Genomic DNA, 27,156 nt, shown 5'->3' with positions numbered 1-27,156 from the left:
ATTTCATGGTTACAAATTGAACATAATTAAAGCATAGTGATTAATCACAAAAGCAATATGTAATTATATATGTGTTTTCCGATGGTCTTAGGCGACCCCTGTGGAAGTGTCGTTTGACCCCCAAAGGGATCTCGACCCACAGGTTGAGAACCGCTGACATAACGCTTTGCCCTGCCCCTTGGCTGACACTTGGCTTTGCTTCCTGGGCGCGGCCCTGGCTTCCCTCTCTATGATTGGATTTTCCCTCTGGCTGTCCCCGGGGCAAACAGGTCGGTCCTGCCTGGACCGGTTCTGGCAGTCCAAGGGCTTTGTGGTTCCCACTTGTCTGTTTTCTTTTTGGTGTGTGCAGAATTGAGGTGTCTGGTGGACAGAAAGGAGGAGGAAATTTGGGGGTTTTAGGTCACGCTCCCTTCCCTGCATTTGCATGATTCTGTTTAACTGTCACAACCCAGCAACCCACTCCTCTGCCTTTCCCAAACGCTAGACCTGTAAGAAGGAACTGGAAATGAGCGGACAGCACCCGTGATATATGACGGGCCTGTGCACCAGCCTGTGTCCCTGAGATATTCGCATAAAAGCCCGCACGGATGCGTTTCCAGTAACCAGCAGGAAAATGTCGCCCATAAATCTCAGCAGTGTTTACTGTATATTCTGGGCTCCTCAACTGTGTGGGTTCCACGCTCCTTCGCGCACCGCTCAGGGAGAATCTCAGCATCCACCAGCTCTGGACACCCTGTGTCTGTGCTCCGGGTGCGCCGTCCTGCTGCCCGGGGGATGGCCAGGCCAGACCATCCTTGCCACCCCTTGCATGCCCTCCCATAAGGGGAGCTTGGCCTCAGGCCCAGGCCCATCCCACTCCATGTAAAAGCTAATTACCTGTAAGTGCTTCCAGCAGCAATTTCTTTAGGATGTGTAAGTGCTGTGGTTAGATTGTGTTCTCTTGGCATCATTAAGTTTATGACGGGGGACGGGGTCGTGGGTGGTTTGGGAATGGAGGCGATCCATAGATGGGACCCGTGCCTGAGGAAGCTGGCCTCAGGCTGAGTTACACCTGGGCCCACGGTAGGCGGAGAGCTGAGCAGCCCCACAGGCCTGGCCCTCTCACCCCCTTCTCCCTTCATTGCCTTTCCCAGAGGCTCCACTTAGGGGGCACAGGCCAGGAGGGGGGGCCAGGATGAGGTGCCAGCCCTGGCATTAATGTGCTGTGTGGCTTAGGCGATCTCTTCCCCTCCCTGGGCCTCTGTTTCTTCACCATTCAGCCCACCCTTGACAAGGGAACTGCTGTGTGTCAGGCCTCAGCTGGGTGCTGGGACCAGAGAGGTTTTAATACAGAAGCTGCCCCGAGCAGCTCAAATCTGCTGCAGGGATGAGTGTGCAGACCGATAAGGATAGAACAACATAAGTGCTGCAGTTGTGGTCAGACAGGTGGCTGGGAGGACAGAGACCCTCTGGCTGGGGGGTGGGGGGTGAGGTGTGTGTTCCCAGAGGAGGTGGCTTCTCCCCTGGTCTGAGAGGACAGTGAGGAGGGAAGACAGGGACGATGGACCACTTCAGGGTTAAGTGAACTGGATTTGAGGTGCCCATGAAATACCCAGGCAAATTAGCTTTGGAATTAAAGAGATCCAGGAGCAGGTTTGAAATGTGGATCTTAGGAAAGAAAGTCAGGGATGGAGGGCTAGACGTGTGTATGTGTGTGGGGCCGTCATACTGAGCCACTGAGGCCACTTGGGTTTGGTTGCTATTGACTGAGATGGGACAAAGTGGGCTGACAGCAAAACCTGGCGTGAGTCACCTTAGGATGCAGAGGAAGAGAGGTTAAAGGAGATGGTAATTAGTAGTTAGCTAGGGAGCCCCCCAAAGTGGGGTATCAGGGAGCCCCAGGAAGGAAAGAAGGCCGAGATGGAGAGTTCTCAGCAGGAGGAGGTGTTACAGAGAGGCCAAGTAAGACTGTGAGGCTGGGCTCCACACCAGACAAATCCCCAAATCCTCTTAAGCATGCACTGCGTCTGTCTGTCTCTCTCATTTTTTTGTTTCTCTATGTGTCTGTCTGTGTTTCTCCGTCTCTTATTTCTTCCTGACCTGTGTCAGTGCCGAGGTCAGCGCCAATCACAAGTAAGTGCTCCATTCATGTTGCACTAGAAAGAGATGCAGGAATAAGACTATTTGCCTTTCCGGAGGGATTGTAATTATTCATCTTCTTGGTCCTGGTCAGGAATTAAAACAGGACTCACTCTGCTTTTTAAAGTTCTAGTTCTGGGCTGCAGGATCTGAGGAAGTCCCAACAAGTGGGTAAACTTGTGGGCCCCAGGTTTCCGTGGGGTCTCAGTTCCAGATGAACCTGCAGAAATACCAGGCAGGACCAGGGCCCTGGGTCTAGAGGAGGTGACTGCAGCCACCAGATGGGAATGAGACGGGATGATGGCGCCACCTGTGGCAGGCATTGTACATGCATTATCTTAGTTACCTTCCATTGTCCTCCGCCGTTGGGATTTTTATCCCCATCTATAATAATAAAAGCATAATATGCTAATTAGACCAGACGTCCTTCCGGGATGATGCTGGGGCTGCAGCCGCGGGATCCAGGCAGCCGCCCGCGGCTGTGAGGGAGGGATCCAGGCAGCCGCCGTGGCTGCGAAGGCCTACTCTTGCATGAATTTTGTGCATTGGGCCTCTAGTTTTATAGGTAAAGGCTCAAATTATTTAGGTATACACATTGTCTAGGTAGTAAGATACAGGGGCAGGATTTATACCCAGGCATGACTCTAGAACCTGTGCTTGTTCTGACGCTACAGGAATTGGTTCAGACGCTGGGAGCCCAGAGCCCAGTGGGTGTGGGGCCCCTCAGGACCACCCACTGTGATGAGATGGTTGAGTTGGAGCCACTGAGATGGTGGTGGATACGATCAACTTGAGAGGGTGGTGGCTGGCTGGCAGCAGGCTAAGTGGCAGGTCAATAACATCAGAGCCAAAGGCCTGAGACACAGACCCACATGACAATGCACCAAATAGGAAAATGAGCAACACGCACGAAACACACTTCATAGGAAATCCAAATGTCAAAAACCAAAGGAAAGCAAAACAAAAACATATGAAAAGACTCTTAGCTTCATTGTAGTAAGTGGAGACATGCATATTAGAATAAACATTTTGCACACCCACCCAAATGGCAAACATGTGAAATCCGACAGTACCAAATGTTGGCAAGAATATGGAGTTACATGAGTTAATACTTTGCGGGTGGGACTGTAAGTTGCTACAGCTGTTCTGCAAAGCAGTTTGGCAACTCCAGTAAAATGAAAGGCGCGTAGACTCTATGAGCTGGTCATCCCACTCCTAGGCTGAACGACCAGAGAAATTGGCCCGTGTGTACCAGAAGACATTTAGAAGAATATTTATGGCAGCACTGTACATCGTAGCAAAAACTGGGAAATGGCTCAAATGGCCCCAGACTGGAGAATGCGGAAATGAATTCTCTATTCAATTGCAATTGATTTAGACAATGAAATACCCCGCAGCAGTGACCTCAGCCACATGCAGTAGCAGGAAGGAGTTTCCCAAACGTAATGCTGACTGAGGAAAAAAGCCTATTTCTACATACAGTGTGATCCCATTATGTTAAGTTCAAAACCTTGTAAACTGAACAGCATACGCATGCAATACATCTTTAAAGAAAACAAGGGAAAGGCAAGCACACAATTCAGGGGGAGAAGCAGAGGTATGAGATCAAGGATGATGTCCAGGGGGGATTCTGGTGTTATTTTATTCCTAAGAGTAGATTTCCCAGGTATTAGACACATACACATACATATAGTATAGGCGTTTATTATTTTGGAATGCCTAATCAATTTGCAAATGCTCTCTTTGGAAGGGATGACATGTTTCAAAATAGTAGATTAACATAAATGGTCTGAGCATATAAAACAAGTCAGAAGGAAAGTGAGACAGTGGTCAGTTGCCTGGATCGAACACCAGGTCCTCTTCTCTGGGAAACCGAAGGCAGGGAAGAGATCGGGATCTACATCAGGGTGGGGTGAGGGTCGCTTTCCTGGGCTCAGGAACCAGCCGAATCCATGCTCTGAGCTGCCTGCTTCTCCAAAGCGGCCCTTCCCTGCAGGGGCTGTCGCTCACACCACCCTTCCATCTGCATGGCGGTCCCTCCACCTTTGCTTGTCTGGGTGTGTCCTCGGGTCCCCCGTCTAGTTTTACTCTCTTCAATGTAGCCCCCATTTACCGAGAGCCTGCCATGTGCCTGGCCTGGAGCAGCCACGCGTGAACAAGCTGCGGTCCCCAGGCTCGCAGAGCTCCCTGTGGAACAGGGACAGACAGACAGACAGACAGACAGACAGACAGGAGAGCCGAGAATCACATGACACGGGGCTTCTGGCGCACACAGTTCGCTGCAGACCTTGTTAAAAGGCAGATCCCAGGTCTCCCTGGAGTCCAGTGGAGTAAGTCTGGGAGGGGCCCCGGAATGTGCTTTGAGGAACCCCCCCGTGGTGCAGCGGGCCCACACCTTGGGGAACCAGGGCCGGTCAGTGCGGGAAACGCTATGATGACAGCAGACGTGCTGGGCTGTGGATTACGAGGAGGGGCCACCTCCTGCAGCTGGGTGTGGGCAGGGAGTCAGGGCGGCTTGTGGAAGGCCTCCCCTTCCTCATGGGAAGTCACATTGCAAATGGTTATGGTGGATGATGCCCCAGGCCCCTCGGCCCCTCTGCTCCAGCTCGAGGACTGGCACCCATACGTGCTCAGGGAGATGGTGCTCAGCAGGTTTGCCAAGCAGCGTTCTGGGCTGGGGAGCTGGCCTGGCGTCAGGCCCTGGGTGGCGCCAGGCCCGCGGGGACCATCGACTCCTTGGCCTCTCTGGTGTTTTCCGAGTGGCCCATCTCCAAGCATGCGGCGGGGACTAGCTTTGGGTCTGACCTGTATCCCGGCTGGGTCAGGGATGTAACGCCATCAGCATCCAAGGTGAGATGAGGGAAACTGGATGATTGACACATTCCCCCGTCGGAGACCCCTTCGCTACAGCCTTGGATGGTGCTGGAGGGAGGGAAGGGATGAAGGCCAGACAGGCCTCAGACATTTCTCTTGTTGGCAATAATAGGGCTGTTTCCTATTTCTAGGCCCAAGTGAGGCCCCGGTCTCTGAGGGCCTGTTAGTCAACACCTGGCACGAACTCAGTCCTGCCGGGGCAGCCTTGCTGTTTGTTCTTTTATTGAGCACACCCAGGTGAGTTTTATTGAGGACAGTTCCCCGGGCTCTGGTTTCCACATTTGTCTCTTTTGAATCTGAGATTGCCAAGGCTTTCAGAGCTAATGGACCTCACAGCTCCCAGGAGCCACTTAAGGGAGGCTCAGAACTCCGTGGTGGTAATTAGTCAAACAAGACGCAGGCCTCCGGGGAGCTGGGGTTGAGTGGCAGGAAGTCAGGGTGTAGGGACAGGAGCCCCAGGCCTGCAGCAGGTGCGGGGAGCATCTCCTCAAATCACCTCTCCCTCGTTCTTCCCCGGCCTCATCCCTACCCTGCTGCTCCCAACAGGGAGGGACTCCTTGGTTCCCAGCTGCAGGGGCCTCAGGCAGGCTGGTGTCCGGGGGTGTCTGAGGGGCTGCAGTGGCACTGCTGAGTAACCTTGACAAGTTACTGCCCCCCTTTCCCCCAAAGTCTCTTCTGCTGCCCCCTGGTGGAGGCAGAGGGTCTGTGCTCAGGTGGCCCTTCTCAGAAGGCAGCCTAACATCCCTAATTCTTCCATGGGCTTCCACGGACCATGTGAGTTCAAATCTCAAACCGACTGCTTTCAGAGTTTGTGATCTGGGGCAAGTCAATGAACCTTTCTGTGTCTCAGTTTCTTCATCTGTAAAATGGTGATAATATGGTAATAACACTGACCTCAGAGGGTGATTGCAAGGATCAGTGTATGCACTGCACTTCGAGTGGTAGCTGGAACATATAGAACATTCAATAAGCAGAAGCTATTATGATGATGCCAAGAGCAGGTCTGACAGGGGCAGAACTGTCAGTGAACTCTTTTTCCTTTTTAATAAATATGTTTTTATTGATTTCAGAGAGAGGAAGGGAGAAGGAGAGAGGGATAGAAATATCAATGATGAGAGAGAATCATTGATCAGCTGCCTCCTACATGCCCCTTACTGGGGATTGAGCCCACAACCCAGGCATGTGCCCTGACCAGGAATCAAACTGTGACCTGGTGTGGTTCATAGGTTGATGCTCAACCATTGAGCCACACCAACCAGGTGGGAAGTGAAGTGTTTATCTGGCATTCACGTCCCATCGTGCCCAAGTTTGATCCTCTGTGGCTGGGCAGAGAGAGAGCCCTCCAGAAAGCAGCCGGCTGTCAGTGGGGGAGGATGGTGATGGAAGGTGGGAAAGGAGAGATGTTGAGCTCAGCCTGCTGCTAACCCAAAGAAGGAGGAGAGAGCCAACATGTGATGAGCATCTCTTCAGGATCCAGCATCACCTGCTTCATCTTCTTAACCCCCCAACACCCTGTGGGTGGGTGAGAGAACAGAGCCTTAGAAAAACTAAGTGACTTTTATGTCAAGTCATACAACACACACAAGAGGGCTCCAGGCTGGGAGCTCTGGGACGTGAGAGCTCTACGTGGCTTTTTTCTATGGTCGTTTGCTGTGGTGGATGGCCAGGGCCTGCTCCCTGGATGCCTGGCTTGCTGCCTTCTCTCTATGAAACCCAGGATCTCTGCTGGAGCCAGAGGATAGGCCTCCAGAGTCACTGGGATCCAGGGCTGGGCCATGCAGGGCCTGGTTCTCTGTCTCATTAGTGTCACGAGCCGTGGTGCTGTCGCAGGTGCACAGGATGTCCTCTCTCCATCTGCAGGTGGATGGCGTTCTGTGCTTGGCCGACATCCTGACCGACGACAGCCACTCAGAGGCCACACGGGCCGAGGCCGCGGCCGTGGTCGCCCAGGTCACTTCCCCACACCTGCCCTTCACGCAGCACCTCAGCAGCTTCCTGGAGAGCATGGAGGAGATAGTGACTGCTCTCCTCAGTGAGTCACCCTGGGGGCGGGGCGCTGAGGGAGGGGCCTTGCCGCAGTTGTCCTCAGGAAGCGACAGGAAGACCAGGCTGGCCCCACTTGCCTCCCGCAAGGATAATCATTCACACCACAGAAGCGTCAGTCAGGCTTAATGCATGCAGCCCTTCTGAAGCTCCTTGAATGGAGGTCAGATTGGGATTAACTGACCTTTCAGATCAGAGACCAGGGCTGACCCCAGGGAAGGAGAGGGGCTCAAATTTTGAGGTTCAGATACTAGATCAGAAGACTCTGATGGGCTTTGCCCCTGAAATCTCAGTTGACTGTAGCCAATAAATATGGCAGCAATGACTGGGGACAACAGCCTCTCAGAGAGCACCGGTTCCTCCCACACTGCTCCCTGCAACCCCACCATTGCTCTCCAGTCATGGGGCCTCAAAGCATTGACTCTTCCAGGTTCCTCCATTCAGACAAGTGTGCTCCTGGCAGGAGAACCAGAACCCGGTATTTAGAACACCCGCCCCTGGTTTCCTGTGCAGAACTACAGATTCTAGAACTCATCTGGATAACAATCTTCAGGAAATTTGTTTTGCAAACCACGTTCTTTCCTTTAGAGTGCTGGTGATAACCTGTGTTTTTGCTTCTATCTCCCTGTCTGTTACTGTTTCTAGTTCCATATGTTATTGAAACTGAATGAAAATTAATTTTATCAGAAAATGCAGGGTTAGCACCAGAGCTGGGAATATCTGGAACAGCACACATTTAGGGCACACAGAACATTGGACTTGGAGTTAGAGCTCTCGGGTTTGGGTTTTGCCTTTTCATTCATCCGTTCTGCAAATCGCTACTGTGCAGGCGCTGCGTGAGGTCCTGCCACTCCCTGGCCCTGTCACATTGCAAGGCTCACATGACAATTTTCCTAACGTAGAAAACAAGGGTTTGAAACCCATTCCTCTCCAGGATCCATGCTGCCGTTTGAAGATACACAATTACTTTGCAAAGGAGGCATCAGTGAAGTTGACTCTGTGGTTGATTCCAGTCACTGGGGCAGTGGCACCCACAGGCCAGGCTGGGAGGAATCAGTTTGCCAGCATGCACATCTATTCAAAGTTGGGAAAATGCAGAAGCCCAGTTGTTGAGAGTCGTAGCTGCAGGGAATTCAAGAGGTCATGAACTTTAATGCCCACTTTATAGGAGAAGAAACCCAGGCCCAGAAAGGCGGAGGGATTTCTTCAAGGCCCACACACCAGAGTCAGGATTTACGTCTGCCAGGAGGCTCATGTTCAGTCATTCACCAGAGCCAGGCAGGAAGCAGAAATGAGTTGAAGAGACCAGATGGAAGGAGAAAATAAGGTGACTTAAGTCCTGCATTGAATTGAAAACCACTGCTGTGACTCAAGGGGTCAGTCACTGATAAACCCCAGTTGATTTTTGTCATTTGGAAAGACATTTTTTTAAAGACAAAAATCCTAAGTTTTATAGAAAATCTCCTAATTTATAAATGATAGAAAGTAATTTTAAAAAACCATATATAGTCTGAATGACCTTTCACTATTGCCACATGCCCATCCCTACTTCCTTGGCCGGGCTGGATCTATGCCTGGGGAAGAGGAGTCTCCTACGTACTGCACTCTGATGAAGATGTATTGTGGAGTCTGCCCTGAGCGTCAGCAGATGGGATATATCTGCTGGGCAGGATGCCAGGGCTCTGTTCTTTGGTGGGAAATAGCCCTCCAATTTCTTGCCATTCATTGGAAACATTTATAAATGAGTCACTGGAATCCTCCATTTAATCTTCCTAACACATCCCAGGTGACTCAGACTGTAAATGTGCACCAAATAAATGTGCACCCAAATTAAAAGGCACTTAGGCGGCTGTGTTCATCGCTGTGTCGGCAGCAATGGTGATTGCATAAGAATGAGGGTGGGCATTTAGACCTAGAAGAGAACTTGAAGCAAAGTGGGCCGCTGAGTCCTAAGGTCTCACCTCAACTCTGGATGTAGGCAGGTGGCCTGGAAGGGGTTGGTTGTCCTCAGTGGTTCCCCAAAAATCAGAGGCTAGGGAGTCATTGGAAAAGGGGAATTATAAACTTCTTGACTCCTTGGTTAAGCCACTCTCTCAACCAATGGGTGGTTAGGTCAAGATTCCGGGTTGTTTAATGGTCACACCTGGGCTGTGGGGAGCAGGGATGCCCAGAAGCAGACATTGCCTCCTGATAGAACTGAAACCCAGATCTGCAGGAGCTCAATGGGATGAACCAAAGAGGCCTAGAGAGGAGAGGCACCCTGGGGTACAGAAACATGGGGGCTTTGGGGTCAGGCAGCCCTAGTTTTGATTCTAGGTTTCAGCAGTTGCCAACAATCCTCAATTCCACGATTTTGGGAAAATCACTTAACATTTGAATCCTCAGTTCCATCATCTATAAAATTGTGATAAACATTGGGTCGTTGTGAGGATGGAGTGCCTTGCACAGAGTAAGCAATCGAGATAAATGGTGGCTGCTGCTGCTAGCTTCTCTGTCTCAGCTTCTACATCTGTAATGGAGGCAAGATTTTCTACTTTAAGGGTGCTGAGAATTTAATGGCAAAATGCAAGGCACACTTCAGGGGGTTCAACTAATGTTATTTTCTGTCCATTTATAGTAAGGCCCCAGAAGGTGCCAAATGGTGCCAGTTTCAATATCAGAACCTAGAAGTACAGACTTTTTGTCTGGAAGCAAGAACTAGGGATCAGGATAAAACATAGTTCAGTCTGTCTTTGAAATTGTGTTTCTCTCCTGGGACCATATTCCCGAAGTGTGGCTTCTCCTCCTGTACTTTCATAGAGGTGTGATCAGCAGGAGAGGGCCTGGACCCAGGAAGCATCTTAATTGATGGTCAAGTTGGAGCTGAGAGTCAGAAGTCAGATCCATTGGGATGGGCGGCCACACCATGGACAGTTTCCCATGCCCTCTAAGGCAGGAGTCCATTCTTGGTCCAGTGGAGTCCATGGGGGAATGTGTTAGGTGGTGGAGGGATACTGGGATTGAGGAAGGTCCTCCCTGCCTTAGAGAACCATCATACCCATCTACTATTATAGATGGTTAAGTACGGAATATGGTTAGATCTGGGTTATGACCACTAGTGTCAGAGAGAAAGAACCCAACATTCAGGGTCTTGGTGTAGGACTTACTCTGTGACCAAAAGGAAACACTGAAGCTCTGCTGATGGCAGCTGGAGAGGTAGAATTTTTATGTTTTAACTTCATCCTTTTTTCTCAAGGCAAATGCAACAGTAGTCTGGTGTATATTACTAGAGATGTAATGGACTAGGAGCTGTTTTCTGCCTCAGGACCTTTGTATATGCTGTCCCTTTGGCCCAGAACATACTCTTCACTCAAATATTCTCATGATTGTCCCATTTTATCCTTAAGGGCTAAGTTGTCATATTCTTCAGGAGACCTTCCTTATGCACCTCATTGGGCTTTTAGTTTTCTCCTGTCTTAGCATTTTTTTTTAATTTTCTCTCTCACATTTATTAGAATTTGCAAGTATTTATATTAATTTTTTAAAAGCTCATTTTCTCCTGCCCACTACTAGCATGTGAGCTGAACAGGAGCAAAGACCTGATCTATATTGTTCACTGTGTCATCCCAAGACCCCAGTGGTGCCTGGTACATAGTGGATACAGAAGTGAATAGGAGTCACCCACCAGGATTCAAATCCCAGCGGCGCCACTTATACAGATACATTTCCCTCCGTAGTAACACTGTCCTTATCTGTAAAGTGGGCGCTATAACACTTGCCCAGATTTTCTCCCAGGGCTATTGTGGGAACCAAATGAGAACACTGATGTGAAAGCACTTTTCAGTGAAGCTATTTTCTCCCTCCTTGCCATCCAGAACTGTGCCAAGAGGCCTCGTCTGGGGAAGTCTTCCTGCTGGCCTCTGCGGCCCTTGCCAACATCACCTTCTTCGACACGATGGCCTGCGAGATGCTCCTGCAGCTGAATGCCATCCGCGTCCTCCTGGAAGCCTGCAGCGACAAGCAGAGGGTGGACACGCCTTATACCCGGGACCAGGTGAGAAGCTGGGGAGGGACCAGGCACAGCGCCTGTCACCGTGAAGACAGGTCAGGGGGTCAGGGCTTAAGCCCTCGGGGGACAGCATGGCCTGGTAGCACCTGGTCAGTCCTGCTGGTTGCATCCTGTAGGAAGGTCAAGGGAAATGTTTTCATCATGCCTCCTTGCCCCTGGAGCATCTCCATGAGCCCACTCTCTACCCCTTTTCTCAACCCAACCACCATGGGCCTTTCTCTGTCTCCATTCACACTGTCCATTCTAGGAGGGAGAGGCATCATGGGAAGGTCCCTGGACCTACTCCCAAAGTCTGTGTCCTGCTCTTTTTGGTGCCTGTCTGACATTGTGCCCTGCAGTGATTTTTGTCCCTTCTCTGCTTCCATGAAAACAGGGGTTTGCTTGGGTCAGAACCTTGATTCTGGGCCTCAGCCCTTGTATCCATCTCAATGATTTTGTAGATTGAGATCCATGTAAAGTTTTGTTGGGAAAAAAGGACTTTACTGCCAAACATGTTAGAAAATATTGAGCGAGGGGGTTTTAAAAGGCCTTGGGCTCAGAGGTTATGGTATTCTGACCTGTCTCACCTCTGCCGTACTCAGCCTGCCATTTCCCTACCGAAAGGTGTGTGGGGCGGTGGATCAGGTGGGTTTCAGTGCTCTGTAAATTCCATCAAGTGCCTGAGCTCTAAGTTAGATGATCCCTAACCTCCAACCCAGCTCATCCCTGTCTGCATCTTAGCCTCCAATCCCCACCTGTGTCTTTCAGCCTCATCACCTAGTAAAGCTGCCATAGATTCTTATTCCAGCTCCCACCCGGCAACCCTGCAAAGCCTTCCCGGTGGCTCCAGGCCTCTGGAATGCCCTCCTGCTCTTAGAGGCCACACTTCACAATGCAGTGGTGTCTGTTCTAATGGTATTTATTCCTTCCTTGTTAGTGCATGTCAGCCCCACTCCCAAGCCCCCAGGGCACGGTCCATGTTTATACTTCCCCAGGATTTCTTAAGGCCTCTGCCCGAAGTTGGCCCCGTGATGAAGTCCTCTAAGTGCTTCTTTAGGGCACACAAAGGAAGAAGCAGGACGGCACTGCATTAGTTCTTCCTTATCCTTAGAATTGCTGGCCATAGAAACTCACATTCAGAGAGCATTTTCTAGGACATATAAGCAATTTCCTATGAGGGTTCTAATAATTCTGTGAGGCTGGTAATATTTGCTCCATTTTATAGATAAGAGTCTTGAGGCTCAAAAAGGATGTCCCCCTATCATAGGGTTGGCAAGCAGCTGCCAGCATTTACATCCTGGCCTGACTTAGACTTGGGTCTTTGACTCTCACCTGCTGTGAACGTGAAGTGGAGGCAGTGTAGCTGTGGAGTCAGAGAGACCGAGGTGGATCCTGGCCATTTATTCATTGGGTGGTTTGGACAAGTCACAGCCTCCTGGGTGTTGATGTTCTCACTATTAATTGGGACATAAATGCCGACCTCTCAGGGTTATTGTGAGGGTGGGTGAGATAATACATGCAAAGAACCCGATACAAGGCTTAGCCCTTCTGAGTCCTCAATAAATGATGGATATTATTATTATTTTTAAGCTTGATGCTCCAAGGAAGAGCATGGATAGTGAATTATTCAAAGTCCTCAATTTGGCTTCCCAAGCCATGCGTGCTGTGGTTCATGACTTCCTTTCCAGTCAAATCTCTCACTCCTTAGAGTTGGACAAGTTCCCCATAGAAACAAGGTGTGACAGTACAGATGGATAAAGAGGGGCACATTGCAGGCACAGTCCTTGGCTGTGGGGAGTGGGGTGGAGGGCGCGCTCTGTGTGATGTGCCTGGCACTTCCTCTTCTTCAGCTAGACACCGCCAGTTCCTGGGTCTGTCATCTACCTGACAGTATCAGGTCCCCTCACCTTCAAGTTCCTTCTTGTGGCCAACTCTGGTCATTTCATACAAGATCTAGTAGTAAAACAATAAGAACAGGAATTTTGGGGGTCAGATGACCTGGGTTCAAAGCTCCTCTATTATGATAATCATATAACTTCAGATATTTTACTTCAAGCCTCACTTTTCTTTTTTGTGTGGATGTGGTTGAATAAAAGATACTTCACAAATTTGAAATAAGAATTCAATAAATGAATGGTTATAAACTCTTGCTACAATTCTTGGCACAAAGAAACTATTAAATAAATGGAAGCTCATATCAATGTTATTATTACTATTGGCCTTGGAATGTGGCACACAGCCCTGAGGGGGGCATCTCTGGAGTGGGATTTTCTTACCTGTAAAAGGGGCAAGACTCCTCCCGCTCAGACATCCCCAAGCTCTGGGCAGAGACCCTTGTTTCATCACGAGGAGTGACTGGCCCCTCTTGAAGGAGGAGGGGTTCAGGGTGGGGAGAGAATGTGATCAAGTTCTAGCAGATAGAAACTTTCTGAATCTGGAGTTTTTCTGCTTCACTCCCTAACCACCCTGTCCCCCCAATCCCATCTTCTCCACACCCTTTTCTCCACACCCTTGATGTCTGAGCCAGGTACGGCTCCCACCATCCTCAGGGTGGCTTAGCTTTCTGCTCTGACTCAGAGCAGCCACTTAGCTAGCGAGAGTGCATCCATTAAAGAAACAAATGGCCCTTTCCTGTGGCAGAGCGAGGATTAAGATGACCAGAGAGCTCTGCGCAATGAAGACAAAGAAGATGAATTAGCCTCTGAAGTGCTCACCGCCCCCTGAAACACTTAGGAGATTAAATGCCCGTGAAGTTTCCGGTAATGCATCTGCCAATGACGCCAATGCTGTGCGGAGCCTCTTGGTCTTGGATGTGTACTTGGTCCACCTCCATTTGGACATCTCCATGAGGACCTCTCCATCATCTCAGCAAGCTGAGTCCACTTAATTTGTCCAACAGAAGCCTCGACGGCCAGGCCTATCCTGGACCCACCCTTGGGGTGTGGATGGGGTGAGGGCAGCATTGTGTCTGGTTCGTCTCAACCCCCCCACCACCCCTCCGCTGCTAATCTAGGGGAGCCATTGTGGTCAGACATCCAGAAGAACCCCCTGCTAACAAACCATCTGTGTGGCTCAAATTTTAATCCTCAGGAGGTATTTCCTAGGGGTCATGCTGTGCAGGGAATCCAGCTACAGGTGTGCCACGGGCAGTGGGAGAGGGGCTGCCTCATGCTTACTCACCTCTGCCCTGCCTGTCAAGCAGTGACAACCTCGGTGAGAGACCCTGTTATCTAACCCACAACAGAGACTTCCACTGAGCAGGACCTTGTGTGGCCTTCAGAAATTAGTGGCTTTCATGGAGGTGGAGGGTGCTGGTGTACGCTTCCCATGATAACATGTCTGCTTGGCATTTTAGAATGTCAAGATTTTGTCGCATTTCTGAGACCTCACTGTGAATAGCATTATCAGGAGTCCTTTTATTAGAAATGCCAGTTACTAGGGTTTGTAATGTTGACTCACATTGAAAAAGACCTTTATAGTTTATAAGGTCCTGTCATATGCACATGTGACATAGTAGAAACAGCACAGACTTTGGGTTCAGACAGACCTGAGTTCAAATCCTGACTCTGCCATTGCCTAGCGGTGTGACCTTAGACAAATCGCTTGATCTCTCTAAGCCGCACTTCCCTCAGATGGGTAAGGGGGTAATGTTTTCTCCCTCCTGTGATCAGATGGCATAATGCTCCTAAAGTGGTTAGCACCAAAGTGGATGCTCACACATGAGCAGGGCAGGGGTCTGTGATAGAGCCAGGAATTGGGATGGGTCTGAGATAGGGAAGGTCAGCTTAAAGGCAGGAAATTAAGGCCAGGACAGGTAGTTAATGAGGTGGTGAGTGTAGTGTGGTATAAGGCAATGTGTGGTGTGTGTTGTTTCAATCTGTGTCTGGGTATATGCAAGTTGTGTGTGTGTGTGTGTGTGTGTGTGTGTGTGATAAAGACTACAAGCCACGCAAAGGAGTGGACACAGCCCTGGCCAGTGTGGTTCAGTTGGTTGAACATTGTCCCATGTACCAAAAGGTTGCCGGTTCAATTCCCAGTCAGGGCTCATGCCTGGGTTGCAGGCTAGATCCCCAGTAGTGGGTGTGCAGGAGGCAGCTGATCAATGTTACCCTCTCACATTGATGTTTCTCTCTCTCTCTTTTTCTCCCTCCCTCTTCCCTTCTCTCTCAAATCAATAAAATCATACAGATTTTTAAAAAAGCGTGGCCATAGTGTATAAAAAGAGACTACATCCTTCTTCTCTCAGACCCCTTCATCCTTCAGACCAATATCCTGGTCTTGATTCTTTCTGACCTCTGGTGGAGGAAGTGGTGTGGAGGGAAGAAGGCAGGACCGAGAGAGCAGTGGGCTTTCCCTAGAGGCTGAAAGGGATTTTGCTGGCTGGTCTCAAGGCTGCAGTTGACATGGGTGATAAAGCTTTTAGAGAGTTAACACAGGGATAACAGAAATCTAAATATTCCATCTAGCAATTAAGGAGTAACTCTAATTACAGTCATACCAACTGTTGGCCTTTTTGTCCTAATTACTGCACAGCATAAAAGCAATGATAACTTTTCATTAAATGCATGTCAGCTATTCTGTGTGGTAAGTTCTGTTAGACCAGAGCACTTGCCTCTCTTTGGGTTTCCTGGGTAACCCTCGCTAGGGTTTTATGTGGTATGGTCTTCAGTGTTAGTTTACACATAGCACACAAAAGGGACAGAGGCAGAGACCGTGTGTGAGCACAGGCAGACATTGGCGAGGCTGTGAGACAAGCCCGGTTCCTGCCTTGGGATGGGCTGTGGACAAGAGCTCCCAGAGCACCTGCCCTGGGCCAGCACAGAATACCTCCCTCCGCATCCGCACTGACATCAAAAGGCTTTGCCAACCTCCTTCTTGCCACACAGGGCCAGTGACACGGGAGGTCCCCTGCTCTTTTGATTCAATTTGCTATTCACCTCGATTTTCCTAAGGTGGTCAGTCAGTTTTGGGGATGCCAAAGGGAAAGTGATTTCAAAATGTGGCAGAAAGCAATAAGCGCAAAGTTTGTTGGGTTCTCTTCTGGGAAGGGTTCCTCCTGAGCTGGGACCTGGCCTCCCTTTGGGAATATCTCACATCAGCAAAACATATGCCAACACTGGGGATTGTGTTGGTTAGTGCCCCCTGACACAGGTGTTCACAGTCTGGGTACCTTCAGGGTGTTTCCCTCAGGCATGTCATACTCATTTTGTTTAACAAATGTTCTGGGTGCTACCACAGGAACTCATCTATAATAATAAAAGTGTAATATGCTAATTAGACCGGATGACCTTCTGGATGAAGCTGGGGCTGCGAGGGAAGCCGGGGGCCCCGGGTGCCTGTCGGCAGCCAGAGGAAAGCCAGGTTCCAGGTGCCAGAGGGCTACTCTTGCACGAATTTTTGCATTGGGCCTCTAGTAGTATAATTGATAAGACTGTGATGCGCATTAAATGAGTTACTGTTTTGCTCCCCGCAAAGATGTCCACATCTGAATCCCAAAATCTGTGAACAAGTTTCCTTACATGTCCAAAGGAAATTTGCAGATGTGATCAGGTTAAGGATTGTGGTATAGAAGTATTATCCTGGAATATTATCCTGGGTTGTCCAGGCAGGCCCAGTGTAACCACAAGGGTTCCTATAAGAAGGAGGTAGGAGGACTGGAGTCAGAGACCGAGATGTGATTGAGGGACCAGAGGTCAGAGTGATGTGGTACCACGAGCCAAATACTGCAAGCAGCTTCTAGACCAGTGATGGCGAACCTATGACACGCGTGTCAGAGGTGACACGCGAACTCATTTTTTTGGTTGACTTTTCTTTGTTAAATGGCATTTAAATATATAAAATAAATATCAAAAATATAAATCTTTGTTTTACTAAGGTTGCAAATATCCAAAAATTTCTATATTTGACACAGCACCAGAGTTAAGTTAGGGTTTTTCAAAATGCTGACACGCTGAGCTCAAAAGGTTCACCATCACTGTTCTAGACACTAGAAAAGACAAGAACATGACTCTCTCCTAGAGTCTCCAGAAGGAACACAGCTCCATCAACACCCTGATGTTCCCTCCACTAGGCTCACTTAGGACTTCTGATCACCAGCACTGTGCAATAAGATTGTTATAGCAGCAACAGAAATCTAATACACCTTCATTAACCAAGGCACAGAAGGTTAAGAAATGTGGCCAAGGTCACATGGAAAATGAATGACAGCCGAGACTTGGAACTAGGCTGATCCTTTGTGCAGCCACTACGCTACATAGCTTCTCACCTAGGGCTCCCCCAGTGGCCGGTGTCCTCTCTGTTCACCAATAACTGCACAGGGAACAGCGCCTTTTTGCTCAGGGGGAATGGAACTTAATTGAAAATCACCAGACAGGATGGGATTAGCCTGGGCCAGGGGAAACTGTCTGCCTGGATCCTGCACTCTGTCCCCTGACGGCATCACCACCCGGTACCCAATAAGGTGAGCCAGGTGTCCCTAAAATCCCAGCCCGGGGCTCCACTGTGCGAAGAAACTTTGATCCCCCTTCCCCTCTACATGGCGAGGCATATAAGGATGTTTCAAAAGGGGGACTGGAAGCAGGGCCTAATTGGCATTTATTCAAATTGTGCTTAATTGAATACTTCATCTGCACCTCGAAAACCACATGGGGTACAGGCTCTGTAAAGAGGAAGTAATTTTCATTAACACGATCTAAATTAGTCTGACACAAAGACCTACCTAATAATTGCCATGTGATGAACCTGATGCGGCAGACAAAGGTTTCTTTTTCTTTTTCAAATTTTGTCCTTCCTCCTTTCCTTCCTCCCTCATTTCCTCCGTTCCTCCATCCCTCCCTTCCCTGTTGGATCTGTATGTCAAACGTATCTATTCAGAGAGGCCAGGCTGGTGGTGGCTGGAGTGTAGCGGCCACCATGTAGCTCAGTGGTTCCCAAACTTATTTGGCCTACCGCCCCCTTTCCAGAAAAAATATTACTCAGCCCCTGGAAATTAATTTTTTAAAAATTTTAATAGCAGTTACTCATCGCCCCCAAATGCACCTGTGGCCATCACCGCCCCCCTGGATTGCTGCAGCGCCCATCGGGGGGCGGTAGCGCCCACTTTGGGAATCACTGATGTAGCTGGAGCAGTGGTCATGCTCCCTGCTACTGCGGACAGTTCAGAGAAAGCCAATAGCCTTGTCTCTCTTTCCTCAGAAGACTGTGCACTCTGTGCTTCCTGGGGAACCTTCCACTTTTAACTACATCTTCAACCCATATTTTTCCTCTAACTCCTTCCACTCAGCCCACAAACACTCACTATCTTAAAAGGGGGTGGGAGGAGGGCTTCCAAGGACTAACCCTCCTTTGGTCCCATTATCTTTCTAAAATGCAAACAGGAGCTTGTCACTCCCTTCCTAAAACGTCTGGTGGGACAGACTTGCCTTGGGATCAGCTCTTGGGGGGTTCTCTGGTCTCTCCCCTGGCAACCCATCCTGGTAACGCTTACCTCGCCCCACCCCTGCCCAGATCTGAGCTGGAAGGGCTGTAGGCACGGGTGCCACAGCACTCTAAGATGAGTACCCCTTTCCAACATCTGTGTAGTGGGGAAGTGGGGAGATAGATATTCTATTAATACGGCAAACTTTTTCTTTCTGCTGAAAAGAGATTTGTTACATACATTTGTTATCCAGAGTAATATGCCAATATTGAGCCAATTAAAATCTTGCTAACATTCTTTCTTGGCAAATGTCACATTATTATCTAGTAATAGTCAAGTTTCAGGTTGTAAGCTGCCTAAACGGTCCTCAGGAGACCGCCAGCTGCCACCTCAGAGCAGGGGATGGCTTGTAGTTATACTGCACCCCAAGCTTTGGAGAAATCTTTCAAGAGATAGGCCTGCACCAGTGAGAAACCTTATCTCATTTTATTTCACTACTTATTGTAATCACCACATGAAAGTGTCTGTTTGCATAGACGTGGTTGGATATTCATTTTTCTGTTTATGTCAGGAGCAGTGTCATGGGTGGTAACTGAGTTAAAAGGTGCCAGGTTGTCAACATTTTCCAGTGGTATTTTGGCACCCTGTATAGTTTGGGGGTCTGCAGTGGGTCCCTTGGTGGTCCACTACTAATTCAGTTTTGTGCTATGAGTTCTCTCTGCAACCTTGACTGCCTAGGCTGGGGGGTGGACATTGGTGAGGCTGTTGGCTGCCCAGCCCGTGAGGTTGTAACTACGGCTCACTGTCCACCTGATGTCAGCATCCCTTTACTATGGGTAGGGCCTTCAGCGATGCCCAGCAAGCAAGGCCCGCAGGCCCAGACCTGCAAAGTGTAGCTGAGCATGAACTTTCTCATCAGATACCTCAGAATATCTGATACCTGTGGTGTAATGCTGACTTCTATCCCACTCATGTTCTCTAACTTGGCCTTAGTCTCCGTTGATTTCAGGTTGAAAGTAGGTGGGGTTCAGTATCAGGGCAAAAAGCTAGGATGGGGTGAGCCCAATCCAGGGCAGAGGACAGCCAGGAACCTGCCAGTTCTGTCCGCATTTCAGGGCCTGGGACCAGAAGGTTCCTGCAGAAAGATGATGGGACCCCCTCTTCGCTCAGGTGACATTGTTCTCTCCAGTGGAGTCCTGGGTTCCACCCCAGGGTCACGTGCTGATGAACGGGCATCCAGTCACTGGAGAAGCAGACCTGGGTGGCAGGAGCCCATGGGGACAAAAGAAAATACCCTGGAAGTACGGGCCAGGTGTGCAGGACGGAGTCACAGGCTGAAGGAAAGCCTTGTAGCCCCGGCTCAGCTGCTTGTAGAGCGCACCTTTTGGCTCAGGTGTGCCCACTTTCTTAGCTTCTCAATCCTCTTTTCCAGATTGTGACAATCTTGGCAAACATGTCTGTCCTGGAGCAGTGCGCCTCGGACATCATTCAGGAGAACGGTATGTGTTTTCAGCGCGTGCATGTTGTGTGGGTGATGTGGCCATACAGAACTGCGGGCTTTTGTGTTTGTGTGAAGGCTATGCGGAGGCACGTGCATGTGTACATGTAGGTCTCCACAATAGCATGAGCATGTATATGTGTGCTTATGTGTGCAGCTGGCCAATGTGTAACTGTTTGCTTGCCTTCATGAGGCTTCAATTCCAGTGGGAGACAGCAAACAAGGAGATAGAGAAGGCCAGATGATGGTAGTGACACGAGGAAGATAAAGTGGGGAAGGGGTAAGGTAGACCCAAGGTAGGAGGCTGGCAGGGCATTTTCACTAGGATGGTAAAGAGAAGACAAAGATTTCATTATGATCCAAAGAGTACAAATCCATTCCTACAAAAGGACAGTATTCCAATTTTCAGTCATTCTGATCCAATTGGCTTTGGCCTCAGTAGAACGCTGAAGAGCCTGCGGAGTGGGAGCAGGTCAGGGCCAGCCGGATCCCTCAACACCTCACCTGAGAACATTGCTTTCACACTTTCTCCCCCTCCCACCTTGTGCTGGGTTGTCACCAAGGTCCATGTGAGGTGGGCCAGGTTTCAGTGCCTGGGTCCTGTAGAAAGATGATGGGACCCCCCATCACCTGGGAACAAAGTGGTGAGGGCTTCCTGTTACTGGGAAATAAGGCAGCAATTAGCAATGGGTTGGAAACCAGAGATGCCACCGGTTGCCTCTGTTGTTGCTAAATCCCCTTTTCCCAGGTTGCCCTCTGGTTTAAACAAACACACGCGTTCTGCATCCCCCATTGCTCTATTACTAATTGAAAGACATCATTTTGTGTTCATTCTATGTGATGAGCTAATAACGAAAAACGTTCCTGAACCAGTTGGGAAGCTGGGAGCCCAAGGGGTGTCATTGTGGCCTATTCCTTCAGTACTTGGAGCCTTAAGTTCAACTGGTCAGCAGGAGTGTAATGCAGAGGCCCGTGGATTTGGGATTGGACTATCTGGCATCTGTAGAGGGTTTTATGGTTCATAAAGTGCTATGGATGGGCTCAATCAGTCCATAGTTATTGAGATCTACTATGTGCCTGGCATTGTGCTAAACAAATAACACAGACATCAATAAATCCTTGCCTTAATCCTGGAGGAGATCACAGTTTAGAAGGAGAGGCCAACTTGATAAGAGTGACAACATGACAAAAGTGTGACAGCCACAATAAGACAATGCAGTGGAGGGAGGGTAACATAGCAGCTGATACCATTAAAACTGGAAAAAGTGCTACTGTTTACTAGCTGTATGACCTCTGCACTTCCATCTGCAAAATGGGAACAATAGTAACACCTACCTCATAGGGCTGATGGGAGGATAGCATGTTAGAAGTGTACCTGGCACAGAATGAGCTCTATGCCAAGTGTATCTGCTCTTTCAGGAAACAACAGCAGTCCCCATGGCCCAATTGTAGAGAGTTTGATGAAGAGACTATTTACAAAAGTGTTGCAGCACCTGAGGGATCCTCAGTAATGACGACACAGACAGTAGGCCTCCTGGGCTGGACAGGGCAGGCCCTGTGGCACAGGCTGGACTTTGGAAGGGGTCCTCTTCCCAGGATGCATTTGGCTCTGATGTCTCTTGCCCTGCAGTCTGGTCATGTCATCTCTGTGCTGCCCCAAATTGTGTATGATGGTGGTGATGGGGGGCTGGATGAAGGGCAGTGGGAGGTCAGATAACTGCATGACTCTGAAAAGACACTTCACTCTCTGGGCCTCAAAGGGAATTATACTAATACCAAATTCAAGACTATTGGAGGTTTTAGGGGATCATGTACTTACTATGCACTTAGCACGGTATCAGACATGTAGTCAAAAAGCCCAGTAAAAGCATTTAAAAAGTAAAAAGGGATGTCCTCCAGGGGTCCTTTCCAAGTACGGTGACATGGTACATGGAATCAGAGACACCCCAGGGCAGAAGGAGTAGAAGAGGTGGGCTTGTCTAGCTTCCTTCCCGTGTGTAATATCCCCTCAGTCATTCTGACAGCCTTTACTCCAGCCCTGCAGCTATCCATTCAGCAGGTTCCAAGAAGGCTCCCCACTGGAATGGGTGCCAACTATTCATTGCCTCTTGCCCAGGGGTCCAGCTTATCATGGGCATGCTGTCCGAGAAGCCAAGATCTGGGACCCCTGCTGAGGTGGCCGCCTGCGAGCGAGTCCAACAGAAGGCTGCAGTGACCCTGGCCCGTCTCAGCCGAGACCCAGACGTGGCACAGGAGGCCGTGCGGCTGAGCTGTAAGTGGTACTGGCTGTAGCAGAAGTGGAGTTGGGGGGTGGGGGAGCAGCCTCGATTTCACAGTGGCAACAGAGGGCTGGCTGGGGTGAGCCCCACTCTCTGGGTGCAGGGAAATGCTGGCATGGAGGCCCGGGGTGCAGCCCCTAGTCTAGCTTCTAATTTGGGGCTGAAGCAAGAGAGAGGAAGGATCTAGGGAGGTTTTAGTTGTCCAGAACAATGACTCACCTGCAGACTTCCTGTTCATCAGGACTGCATTTCTTCATCCAACTAATTCATTTCCTAATTCAGTTATTCACTTATTTGTTTACCCATTTGTTCATTCACTCATTAATTCATCCTTTTGTTTATTCATTCATTAGCACATTTATTACTTATTCACCATTAACTCATTTATTAATTCACTCATTAAATCACTCATTCCTTCAGTTAGTCACTTATTTACCCAACAAATGCTGGGCTCTGTTCTTAGTGCTAGGCATGTAACATCAACTATAGCATTGTCCTGACCACAGGCACTTACACACCTATGGGGTGGCAGGTGTGAAAAGAAACATTTGCACTTGAACATCATAGAGCAATACTCAGAGCATGTCCATAGCACATTTGCTACACAAGGGAAGTAGCCCACATTCATCTGGGTGGGCCAGAGAATATTTTAGCAAGGAGGTGAGTCGTCAGCTGTGGTTTGAGGAGTTATCCTTGTGTTAAGGTTGAGAAAGGGCTCTCCAGATAGAGACAGTATCATGCCTGTCCTTCAGGCACAACAAGGTTGGCAAGAGGTGACCCTGTGGCAGCAGAGGGTTCCAGCTTCATAAGACCTTATGGAAGATACACATACAGAATGTGTCACACACCTTTTTTTTTTAAAATATATTTTATTGATTTTTTACAGAGAGGAAGGGAGAGGGGTAGAGAGTTAGAAACATCGATGAGAGAGAAACACCGATCAGCTGCCTCCTGCACACTCCCTACTGGGGATGTGCCTGCAACCAAGGTACATGCCCTTGACCGGAATTGAACCCGGGACCTTTCAGTCCGCAGGCCGATGCTCTATCCACTGAGCCAAACCAGTTAGGGCTGTCACACACCTTTTATCATTCTGTTATAATGAGGTGGTTTTTTAAGTTTGAAGGAAGTCAGTTTGCACTGAAAAGCAGTTATTTATTTAACTTTTCTTCTCTAAAGGCCTAGGCAACATTAACCTACTCAATCTGTAGTTTTCTATATTTTTAGCTACAATATATATTTTTTCTTTTTCAAAAAAATATGTGTTTTTTTTATTGATTTTTTAGAGAGAGAGAAAGGGAGAGGGATAGAGAGATAGAAACATCAATGAGAAACAGCGATAGTTTGCCTCCTGCACACCCCCTACTGGGGATTGAGCCCACAACCCGGGCATGTGCTTTAACTGAGAATCAAACTGGTCACCTCCTGCTGCATGGGGCGAGGCTCAATCTACTGAGCGACACCAGCTGGGCAACAACATATTTTCTGATAGTTAATTGAGAAATAAAAGGTGCCGACAGTTCCACTGAAAAAGATGCAAACCTAAATGTGGCTCTGGTAAAATCAGAGGTACCTCCACAGAAGTAGCTGTTTAGAGAGACCTGTGCCACCTTGGCTGCAGTTTTAACCAAGTTCAGTCCCAGCCAGGGTTCTGGCACTTAGGGGTTTGGTTTTGACACTGCAGCTCATCCTGGCCCTGACGAGGGTCTGTTCTCACCTGAGGGAGCAGCCCTCCACCATGAGCTCCTCCAGGTGGGTTCACTCTCCTTCCCTGGCTGACTGATCAGCTGACAGGGACGCTGGGAGCCACCTGCTTCCACAGGCCCCATTTGGAGAGCTGTGCGAGAGAGAACGGAGCACCCCTGGCTCAGGCCTGGCCAGGCTGGTCCCCACCCAGAGCTTGAGGTTCTCTGTGTGTTTCATGCAGGTATGTCCCGCCTCATTGAACTCTGCCGATCGCCCTCAGAGAGGAACAGCAGTGACGCCGTGCTGGTGGCCTGCCTGGTGAGTTCACAGTCTTCCCCATCTTTTCTCCTGGTCAGGGGAGCTGGCTATGTCATGGTTGGCTTGCATAAGCCATGAAACTTCTCTGGGCTTCAACTTTTCTCTTCAAAATGATGATAAGAGTAATACTTGTTCACTTAATTCATAAAATTTTGGAGACAATTACATGAAGTCATGTATGTGAAAGATGGGAGGCTGGGAGCCACAAACCTTTAGGTTCTAGGGAATCTGAACAATAATCAAGACTGAGTGGCTGGCGGCGGGATGCTAGGCGGTGTTAGTGATGTCACTGTGCCCGATGTACGTGGGAGCTAGGGTGTGGATGTCTCCTGCCTCTTCCAAACCGGACACAGTGAGAAAGCTTCCTTCCCCTCCTCGAAAGGAAGCATTGTGGCTTCCTTCTCTCCTTTGTGGAACAGGACAGGAGGCAATAGGACGGGACAGAGAATATTATTCAGCCAGCCACCAGGGCCTTCACCTGAACCAAGCAAGTGCATCCTGGGAAGTCCCCACCCGACTTCTCCTTGCTGCTTGGGTCTCTCATTTAATTTATCCCATAGCACAAGATGGGGGATGTATGCTTTGTCTCTGAACTCCTCCCTGATGTGGTGTAACAGATTCCAAAGCAGAGCAGCTTCCAGTTGGAAACATGAAGGAGCAGGGAAGTCATTGGATAAATAGGCCCATTTAGCTTCCAGATCCTTGATTGGTCCTCAGAAGATGCAAGGGAGAAGTGATGAATTTAGAGATCCTTCAAGATCTTTCACAGTAAAGCCCCCTCTCACCCATCTTGTTTTAACTGAGTTCATCTCATTTCTGGGAGCCCCTGATGGGCACTGTGGGGTAGCAACAGCAGAGCCTTACAGTCAGACACACCTGTCTTGGTTTTGCCATTAATGAGCTGTGTGACATGGGTAGGTCACTAAATGCTATACATTTTATTTAATAAATATTTACTGAGTTATTCTATCTGAAAATGCACTCCTCTAGGCTACGAGGATATAGCTGTGAAAAAAGAGACAAAAAATCTATGCTGTCATGGGGCTTTTATTCTGGTACATGCAGAACAATCTTAACCTTTCTTGCACCTTGGTGATCTGGTGAAGCTTATGGACCTCTTGTCAGAATGATGTTTTAAACATATACAATAAAATATATAGATTAAAAAGGAATCCAATTATATTAAAACTAGTGGCCTGGTGCACGAATTTGTGCACATTGAAAGATAATTAGAAGAAATATTTTAATATCGTTATTTGCCCTTTTTCTATAATAGAAGTGTCAATCAAATTCACAATCGATAATGACAGATGGAAACACATGCATGTGATTGGCACCAGTGAGAGCTTTATATGTATCGCACATGTGCGAGTCAACTTAGCCTTTTATAGATATAGAATAAACTTGCTTAATTAGACCTGCTTTCTGATGTAGCTAAACTTTTTCCAGCCCAGTGAAGCACCTCAACTTCTCTTTCAGGTAATCTTCAGCAATAGAGCAGTAAATATCAACAGGAAGCAGATTATTATTGTAGATCATGCAGGGAGAACAAAGGGTAAAATATATAACTGCAGCAGTGTTTGACTATATTCTGTGCAGTGAGAAACCTAAAGTCATTTTCAAGGTCCACCATTTCTTACTTCTTTTCAGTCAGGTCAAGTTTCTAAGTTTTCTAAATCTCCGTTTTCTGGCTAATGAAAAGAAAATAGGATTCCACAGAGTCTCCTATCTACCTACTCCAGGACTTGTGTGAGGATCAAATGAGATGAGGCACAGGAAAATGCTTCACAGACATTTGGTTCAGTGTAAAGTGTTTCCATCTGGCTATAAAGCAACTTGTGTTCATGGGCTGAAGAAACTGCAAGGAGGCTAGTTGCTAGGGAGAGGAAGCTGGGCGTTGCTATGTGATGTCATTACCTTGATGAACACTTAGCATATTAGCCTTTTATATATATAGACTAGAGGCCCAGTGCACAAAAATTTGTGCACTGGGGGGGGGGGGAGGGGGGGTCCCCCAGCCCGGCCTGTGCCCTCTCGCAGTCTGGGACCCCTCGGGAGATAACGACCTGCTGGCTTAGGCCTGCTCTCGGGTGGCAGAGGGCACGCCCAATCCCTAGGTGCAGCCCCTGGTCAGGCTCAGAGCAGGTCGATTGGGGAGTTGGGGCGCGGCCCCCTGTCATGCAAAGAGCAGGGCGGATCGGGAGGTTGCGATGCCACCCTCAGTCACGCTCAGGGGAAGGGCCGATTTTGGGGGTTGGGGCACCCCCCTTCCTGTCAGACTCAAGGCAAGGGCCGATGGGGAGGTTGCGGCGCCAACCCCCCTGTTCCCGCACAGAGTAGGGGCGGATCAGGGGGTTGGGGGCTCTTGGCCCCCTGGCAACACTCCGGGGGAGGGGCAATGGGGGAGGGTTATGGGTTCTTCCCCCGGTAAAAAAAAAAAAGGGCCCCGTGGAGGGGGGGGTGGGGGCGCCACCCCTCTATTCCCCAAAAAAGGAAGGGCCCAATCAAGGGGGGTTGGGGGGGCCGCCTACTGGTCTACACTTCAGGGGAAGGGGCCGATTGGGGAAAATTTATGGTTCTTTATCCCCTCCACAAAAAAAAAAAAAGGCCCCCTGGGGGGGGGGGGGGTTGGGGGGGGGTTTTTTTTTTTTTAAAAAAAAAAAGGGCCCATTTTCGGGGGGTTGGGGGGCCCGCCACCCCCTGTAAAAAAACAGGGACCGCAGGGGGGAACACGGGATTTTTGGGAGAGATTTTCCCCCTTATTACTGCTACAAAAGAAAGAGTTTGTAAAGGAGGGTTGGGGGGGCGCCATACCCTGTTCACACACCAGAAAAGGGGCAGGAAAAGGGGGGGTGTGGGGGCCTGCCTCCCTGTGTCTACTTATCAAAAAATAAAA

The 27,156-nt window shown here is 49.1% G+C and overlaps 1 protein-coding gene across 1 annotated transcript in view; it reads left to right on the top strand.

Moving 5' to 3' along the window:
- Window positions 1-1,899: 1,899 nt before the first annotated feature.
- LOC102435440 (protein inscuteable homolog) overlaps window positions 1,900-27,156 on the top strand; it is a 30,977-nt gene continuing 5,720 nt past the window's right edge. The window contains exons 1-6 of the mRNA XM_006093863.3: window positions 1,900-1,941; window positions 6,853-7,024; window positions 10,890-11,068; window positions 19,912-19,978; window positions 22,094-22,249; window positions 24,184-24,260. Of these exons, the coding sequence (XP_006093925.1) occupies window positions 1,900-1,941; window positions 6,853-7,024; window positions 10,890-11,068; window positions 19,912-19,978; window positions 22,094-22,249; window positions 24,184-24,260 (693 nt within the window). The remainder of the gene's footprint in view (window positions 1,942-6,852; window positions 7,025-10,889; window positions 11,069-19,911; window positions 19,979-22,093; window positions 22,250-24,183; window positions 24,261-27,156) is intronic.

The sequence above is a fragment of the Myotis lucifugus genome, unplaced genomic scaffold (genome assembly GCF_000147115.1).
Source record: "Myotis lucifugus unplaced genomic scaffold, Myoluc2.0 scaffold_124, whole genome shotgun sequence".
NCBI lineage: Eukaryota > Metazoa > Chordata > Mammalia > Chiroptera > Vespertilionidae > Myotis > Myotis lucifugus.
This window is presented reverse-complemented; position numbering and strand designations above follow the sequence as displayed.